This window comes from Electrophorus electricus, chromosome 3 (genome assembly GCF_013358815.1).
Source record: "Electrophorus electricus isolate fEleEle1 chromosome 3, fEleEle1.pri, whole genome shotgun sequence".
Classification (NCBI taxonomy): domain Eukaryota; kingdom Metazoa; phylum Chordata; class Actinopteri; order Gymnotiformes; family Gymnotidae; genus Electrophorus; species Electrophorus electricus.
In genome coordinates, this window is record NC_049537.1 from 27,066,604 (window position 1) to 27,075,000 (window position 8,397).

At 40.0% G+C, this 8,397-nt stretch overlaps 2 protein-coding genes across 2 annotated transcripts in view; both read right to left on the reverse strand.

Annotated features, from left to right (window-relative positions):
- Positions 1-856: 856 nt before the first annotated feature.
- On the reverse strand, positions 857-4,824 carry sox7 (SRY-box transcription factor 7). The gene is made up of 2 exons (XM_027032623.2): positions 4,298-4,824; positions 857-2,722 (listed from the first exon to the last, which is right to left on the reverse strand). The coding sequence occupies exons 1-2, from the start codon at positions 4,527-4,529 to the stop codon at positions 1,764-1,766; spliced, it is 1,191 nt and encodes a 396-aa protein (XP_026888424.1). The 5' UTR covers positions 4,530-4,824; the 3' UTR covers positions 857-1,763.
- Positions 4,825-7,923: 3,099 nt separating this feature from the next.
- pinx1 (PIN2 (TERF1) interacting telomerase inhibitor 1) overlaps positions 7,924-8,397 on the reverse strand; it is a 20,153-nt gene continuing 19,679 nt past the window's right edge. The window contains exon 7 of the mRNA XM_035524677.1: positions 7,924-8,397. This exon is cut by the window's right edge and continues 893 nt beyond it. The gene's annotated coding sequence lies outside the window, so the exon portion shown is untranslated.

Below are 8,397 nucleotides of genomic sequence, written 5' to 3' on the forward strand. Positions count from 1 at the left end.
CAACCGTTCCCAAAAATCGCAGGAAGACCAAGCCAGACTCCAGGATTTGTCAAACACCCGCCACCACCCGCTCCTCTCCAACCCCCACCCCCACCCCCCCACCAGATTCCTTTTATCGAAAAAGAAGGAGAATTTGAAGGAAAAAAGAAAAGGAGAAAAAGAAAAACGATGAACGTGTAAAACAGTCAGCGGGGCCGAGGTGTATTTATTTATTTCACGGAGATTATGAAAGTCTGCATCAGCAAGATAGGAAGGGGGGAGTAAGGGGGAGATGTGGGCACTGGGGAGGGTAGGAGGGGAGTCTCAGCATTCTGCTTAAGACACACACACCAAATTAGACAGGGCGAACAAAAGGCCAGCGGAGACGGAGGCAGGGAGGCAGCAGCAGCCGAGCCTGTTCTACACTAATCCCCTGAACTCTGGAGGAGGGAAGCTGAGCAGGAGATGGGTGTTAGCCCAAGCAGCCTGGGAGCGTGGGGTGGGTGCCACCAGCTCGCTGCGCAGCGCATACGCCATCAAAGCTCCAAGCAAAGCTGAGGCTCAAATAAAGCACATTCTTGGACCCATTGTTACTAGAGCACTAATAACTGAAACAAATGTATGTCTAATTCGCCAGAAAAGCTTTAAAAAAGAGGAGTGAGTGAGAACATTTTATTTTGAATAAATGCTGGGGACTGCGATGACAGAGACAGACCTGCTTGTAAATTATTATAAAAGAGTTTTGCATGATTTATCAATTTACCATGGAGGATTTGAAGATATAAAAGGGCGAAAAGAGGCATAAAATGGAGCATAAGCCGAAGAGAAAAAAGACAGGCCTAGCCATGACTTCAAAAGCAAGAGGCTGTTTTATAAGTGTGTTTAAATGTTGCTTTTATTTACTGGTGCCTGTTTCAGTGGGCTTCTCAGAACATTCAGTTTAATATTTCACAAAATGATAAAGAGTGTCTACAAAGCATTTTTTTCAGGTTGGCCAAAACAACAGACATCACTCTGTGCGTGTTTGGACATACACAATACAGATCAAGGAAAAATGCCAACGCATGGTCCTTCATAGTAATCATTCATATAGTCTGATCAATATATATCAACTTTGTCTCTGAGCTATGGTTATTCATATGACATCAATATCTGTGAAGATATCAAAGTTGAAATTTGGTATTTTCATTTTAAATAAAATTAATGTCACAAACCTAAATCAGCATACAATAATATTCATCATTATTATTTTCTTGGTAACAACTAATGATTACAATATATATTCATATGGATGTGGATAGAAAAAGGAGACTGCAGAATTTTCTTCATGATACACAATGTCCTTATGGAAGATTTGCAGAAGAGTCCAGCCTCATTTAAATACAGTGTCTTGAGGTAAAACAACTGAGGTTCATGACAGACATGATTATTAGGACTGAAACAGCAATACAATATGGATTAATGCAAAAAAATAGATACATAAATAAGCTATAGAGCAAATATACAAGCATCTATGGCCATGTTTGAAAACATTTCAGCAGGACTAAAAGTTTGTCTAGTTGCTTTTTTATTCTCTTCCTCTCTTTTTGGAAACAAAGATGGGAATGAGCTTTATCTATGCATCCCTGAGGTGTCCATTAACTTCCTGTGTCCATTAACTTCCTGTGGCTTCGCTTACCTCCCCTACTTCACGTCTCCTTTGTTTACCTGCCTGTCACACCGCTGACACATTTACAGCCCACCGTCCCCGGCCACACACATTGTCATTTGCTTTGCTTTATTCTTTAAGAAATGCTGTAGTTGTTGTAGTAGGCAGCCGTTGCGTCAGCCAGTACAGAAATGAGACTGCTTTCCGTGGTGCTGCTAGGGCAGGTGGATGTTGCCGTTACCTGAATGTGTCCCGTCACGGTCATGCCGCCCTGTTCAGGGTGATAGGTGGTGGAATTCAGGTACTGATCAAACTCATCCCGGTCCACCTCGCCCAACAATTCAGCCTGACTCAACTGGTCCAAGCTCTCCAGGTGGCCCTGCTCAGGTGGGGGAGAAAGCTGGCCTAAGTGGCCCTGGAGACTGTGGTGCACCGGGACCTGAGAGAAGGAAGTGCTGTAGTAGGAGAGTGTAGGAGTGGGTATGAGGGCAGGCCCGCTGCCTTGGTGAGACATGGGCATGTGGCCGAGATGAGAGCTACCACAGTGGAGAGATGCCTGATGGGAGTATTCAGGATGGTATGGGGGAGGGCTGCTCATGTGAGCCGGGGTGGGACGTCGGTCCTCTGGGCAGGAGGAAGAGGATGAGCAGGAGCTGGTGGGGATGGAGCTGGAAGGTGAGTAGTAGGAGGCATGCTCGTGGTCCACTGCATCGAGGGGTGACATCTCAGGCGGCGTGGGCAAGCCGTAGGGATAGGTGTCGAAACTACTGCTGGAGCCGGACGGGTCCCTGAAGACTCTCACTCCAGGAAGAGCTGCACTCGGGGAGGAAAAGCCGCCGCTGCCAACTCTGCTCTCATCTTCTTTATCCATGGGGTGACAGCAGCCACGCGGGTCCGGCAGAGAGCCCTGGTCAGGGCCGAGGCCATTCAGCAGGAAGCCGGGGTCCACGCGCTTGCAGATACGCTTCAGCTGCTTCTTTCTGCGGGGACGGTACTTGTAGTTGGGGTAGTCCTGCATGTGTTGTACCCGCAGCCTCTCTGCTTCCTCCACATATGGTCTTTTCTGCGAGGGAGTCAGGGCCTTCCATGACTTACCTAATACAGAGAAAAACAAGTTGGACATTTAGAACTAGCCTATGCTATTTCTGCACTGTTTCCCACTTAAAGACCTACTGATGCAGTTACTGCTGCAGTAACAGGGGAATGGTGGCTATAACAAACATGTGTTATAGACTTCTACGTGGCATTATATTACACTGGTGTTCCAGCTGGAAAATATGTACCATCAATGGCTTATGAATTACATTGACATCCAGTGTTAATATACTATAAAAAAAATAATTATATTGCTATTAACACTGACCCAAATAAAACATGATTAAGATTTAAAAAAACTTTTATCCTGACCATCTGGTTGAAATAAAAACCCTATGTTTGTTCACTAATAAATACTAAAATATAAATATCTAATTATCCCACCTCTAAAATCAGTCTAAGGTGATGATTCTACACTTCATTGTATGACACTTTGTTTTGTCCTGTATTAAAAATATTTTGTATTTTTAATCATGTTCATTAACCAGTACTGCAAAATTTTATACTGTTATTTTCCAAGCACATTTACAACAATAACTATAATGATGTCAACAACAACAACAACAACAACAACAACAACAACAATAATAATAATAATGCTAACTAAATTAATAACAAATTCAACTAAATTCAAGACAAATGCAAAGCAAAAATATTTCAAAAAAGTTTAGAAAAATGGTGGCATGCTAGATTGAAGAGGCACAAGCAATTTGGGGACATTCATTTATATTTTAAAATAAAATTCTAATATTTTTTCAGTCTTTATCCGCTAACAATTTCAGTGTATTTTCCGATTATTTGTCTTATTTTCGTCGGACACAGAAAATGATACGTGCATATAAAGATGACTTGATTCCAGCTAACTGGACAGATAACCAACGGGACAGTACTTTGGATAAGTACCGTTTGTGGTGTTAAACATTATCCATTTGATTACTAAAGATCATCCTAAGCACCGTTTTCGCTTTCTGAATAAGCAGTATTGGTGCTATAGTTACGGGGGTTTAGTCTTTTAAACTGACAGAGTTTGACCGACATTTGTTTTTATTAAGATGGAAAGTTATCTTACGAGATCCGGGAAAATAACTTAATCTTTCTAGATGAGCAATTTATTGAAGTCTTAAAATTCCAGTCTGAACTAAATAAAGCTAAATAAAGCGTTTCAAAAACAGGCTTACGGGAAACACAGGCGTTCCGGGGATTATTACAGGAATTATATAAAGACAATTTTTTTTTTAATTATCCGGTATTAAAATATTAATATCGTAGAACAACTAAATAAAAATGTATACCATCAGGGGAATTCATTAACTCTAGTTCAAAAACGGTGTTTAAAAACACCTTTGGGACTGATTTACCCCTTCACAAACTTTTGCCGAAGGATATGGAAACAGACAACTTTAATAGGCCAATAGTAATTAGGCCTACAATAATTAGCCTATATACATAAATAAGTAAGTAAATAAGAAAGAAAGAAAGAAAGAAAGAAAGAAAGAAAGAAAGAAAGAAAGAAAAATGAGGAAGAAGAAGATAATCATCATTAACAAGAAGCACACTTTTTTTTTTTAATCTTACCCAACATTTTGCTTAGCTCCGCATTGTGGAGGTCTGGATTTTGAACCGCAAGCCTCTTGCGCTCATCTTTGGCCCAGACCATGAAAGCGTTCATAGGTCTCCTTATGCGCGGCTCCGATGTCTTGTCTGCAGGAGTTCTGTGGGAGGTGTGTCCGTCGGATACATCCCCATCTCCCGCAGAGCATTCAAAGCTCTCCGGCCATGAGGAATAAGCGCTAATCAGTGCAGCCATGTGCGCGCTTCACTCTCGGTCTGCGGTTTTCAAACTTTGGATGTGGGTCCCAAACTCTCCAGCTGCGAAACTTTCTATCACTGGCGTTCAGGTGCAATGTCGTCTACAGGTTCTTTTTATCCGCCTACAGGCTCTTTTCTTTAAAAAGCCAACAGCCCAGCTAAGAACTATAAGAACTGTGTCTGTGCTACTCTGGCCGTAAGGACTAACCTGTGATAATGATGAGCTACAATGTATGTCGGTTTGGGTGAGAACGGTGTATTCTGTTCGACTCCTCCTCGAAAGCAATGATTCAGTCTTTCCTTGCGTATGGGGAAGCGCTTTATATTTGAGGAGTAGGTTCCAGCAGAGGCCCCGGAGGACTCTCGGCTCCTCCTTGATTGCAACTTGAGACCTGCGACAAAAAGAAGAGGAAAATATATCAACATCATTTACTACAAAATCACGTCATTAGTTTTTGGTTGTTTTTTCGGGACGCATGTCGGCCTAATGACAGATGTCATTGTTTCAGGGGTATTGTCCTATTTGCTACATTAATTTGTTATTTAAACAAACGCTTGTTAATTAAACAATTATTAATATTAACAATTAATTCTGATATAGTAGGTTGCGTTCTATTTCATTTGACTTCTCAAAGCATTCTTAGAACAGGCATTTTTAGGAGTTTCTTTAAGGCGAAAGGTTAACATTAAATCTGGTACTTGCTCGCATTAATTATATTTTGCTATCCAAAATAGTTCGAGACACTATTGCTTACACAGCTTGGCCTTTTTTTACTGACCTTTTGTATGAAGTCTTTGGCGTATTATGAGCGAGGAGATTTTGAAATTTGGCTTTAATGGGAGAGCCTGTTTTTGTTTGTTTTGTTTTGGGGGTTTTTTCGCTCAGCGAAGTTATCAAACCTGTTCTTGATTAATTCTGTACAGGGTTGGCCCAGTTTGACGCGAATCTCTCCCCATCCTTTGCGCAAGGTTCAACAGTCTTGTGACGTCACTTGTTCGCTCCGTTTTCAACGTTTTATTCATTACACTGTCATGGATGTTGACTGTTCTTTTACTTCGTTGAAGTGTGAAATGGAACTAAAACATCACACAATTTATTAATTGTTCTCAGACAATCTATATTTTCACAATATTTAAAGTCTTCCAAGCATCCACATCTCATCATTCTGGTTATGGACAGATTAGATAATGAAAAATCATACTATGAATATCTAAACCTGACAAATCCAAACCTAGTTAACACTCTAACATTAGGCGTTGGAATTAAGCAGACCTCCATGTGAAGGCAGTTTCCCCACAGTCAGCAATGGAGTCCCTATCAGACAGAGGGTTCCTGTTGACAGAACATTCCACCAGCGGCCTCCCCATGGAAGCTGTAGGAGAGACAGGAAGAGCAGGGAGAGAACTATTGCACAGTATGAGGGAGCGCGAGCAGAGCACTCTCACACCAACTCAACGTGGCAATGGTTTTGAGCAGTGAAGTATTAGGAACGTGATCCCCGAATGTATATAATGGGCAACCTCTAGGTAGTGTATCTGGATGCTTGAGGGGTAGGCCCTTAGAATGTGGGAACAGTCCCCCACAGGAACAGGAAGATAGTTTAAATTTGCCACAGTATATGGTCTTTCATTTCCTGTTCTCTCTGGACTGCAGAGCACGGTCACTGTGTGTGTTTGGGTGCTAAAAGATGCAACCTTGCATGTGACCAATTCTTCTGTTTCCCCCTTTGCTTTCAAATTTGCATTTCCTTTCAAATTTGACTAGAGCTGATCACAAACAGGTCTGCTTCTTTGGGCCTTTCAGGAAGTGCATTGATGTATGGACTGTTATGCATTTCAAGTTCAGTCTATCTGACATGTAAGGTCAGGCATGTGGCAGGTATGGTGATCACTTGCAGGTTGGGATCATTACTTACAGAGGCAAAATCACCAAGTGATTCTGCCTTTCCTGTTATAAGGTAAATGGTCACATGGCCATGATGCAGCTAAACATGGAATCACCTGTTGTAAGGTTATCAAAGAATGAGCAAAAAAATAAATAAAAAATGCAAGATGCAGTTATTTCTCTTGGCTAGTTCCAACCCGTGCAGTTTGGGGATTTCTCTACAAAAACCACTCATCAGTTAATTGAGGTTTAGCAAGCACGTTCCGGCAGGGAAATTGCCAAGCTGTGCTTTCTCTCTCTCTCATATTATATATATATTATTTATTTTTATATATATATATATATATATATATATATATATATATATATAAAAATAATCTCTCATCACTCTGCTCTGCTCTTCAAAAACCAGTGTTGAGCACCTCTGATCTAAACATGTACTATATCAGTAATGGAATCTTACCTTATATGAAGAGGTCACCTTTCTTTACCCTTAGGCAACCAAATTCAAGCTATTGTTTTGTTATATATTTACATGTTCTGTCCTAGACATAGTGGTGGGAAGTAATACCATTATTCCTCTCTCAGAATCAGCAGAACACAGTTCAGATATTTACTGTCTGAAGTAAACATCATTGTCAGAGACACTGGCAACAAATTGACTAAGGCAGTGCTATGCACCATTACTTTCAGTAGTGTTTGCTTTTCCGCAACTTCTTTTACAAAAACACTAAACTTTACTACACTTCTTCAAAAACTCAAACTAAACACAATTATCTTGTTTGCAATTCTGCCATATAGTCTTGCCACTGTAGTCTTCAATAACTTTATCTAGGATGGGAGGTTTTCATTTTTAATAAGGGTCTAAAAGACGGATGTGAATAAATAACTAGTACAGCTAAAGGCTAGTTTCCCTGAATTCAATTTAAGCCTATAAAATAGGACATCCTCCCCTACAGCGTATAACTGGAAAACTAATATTGACCATTTGATAGTCATCAGGCTTCCACACAGACTCTGTCATTGTTAGAGGCCACCATACACTAAATAAAACTCCAGGTATAATTAGTAGAAAAGACTTTCGAGGCATTAAATATTCTTTGTCATCTAAGCTACACAATCTCAATGCCAACTTTCCAAGCCACACAGCACAGTCCACCAAGGCAAACATGCATTCATCAAGTGAAAGAAATCATGTTTGTTTAGCTTTGCAGATGAGGTTCATTTAACAGCTTTGCTTAAAATTAAACTCCACACAATATTTACAAATTAGCCATAAAAAAAGTCTGTGATGGGTTTGTCAAAGGGCACATCTGAAATGGTAAAGTTCAAAGTATTTTCTAAATATAAACCGCAACATTAAATGTAAATAGAATTAGCATTTTAACACAACCTTATTTATCATGCCCATGGACACAATACAGACTTTCTAAGAACCTTTACCAGTATGTGAATTCAAGAGCAATAGAAATAACAAAATGTAGCAGTTAAACGTCAACAAAAACCCTTAGAGCTGCATTTAATATCACATTTATTGTTCTTCAAAACTGAGTCTGTTGTGCTTTGAAGGTCATCTCATGAGGAAAAAAAAAAAAAGTCCACATTCAAAAACTGTCAGATTTACAATCTCAGCGGAGCAAGAGCAGGATCATCTGCATTGCACAACTGATGTGTGCAAAACATTATTCGTTTTTAAGAATAGTAGACAGTTTTTATGGGCCGCGCTATAGTCTGCCCAATAACACAGGAAGAGAAAAATTGCAATGTGGGACTATTTGAAAAACAAAGATAAAATATTAAACTGCCCTGGTATACGTTAATTTTGAAATTATTGCATCACTAAAATATTTACTATTAAATTGCCACAAACTCTGTAACTCTTGTGCTATGCTTAAAGATATCCGTAGGAAACCTGCATATAAAGAAGTCATTGGTTTTTAAATCAAAGTTTCTAAAGAGGTCAAAAGTTTGTAAATGTGGG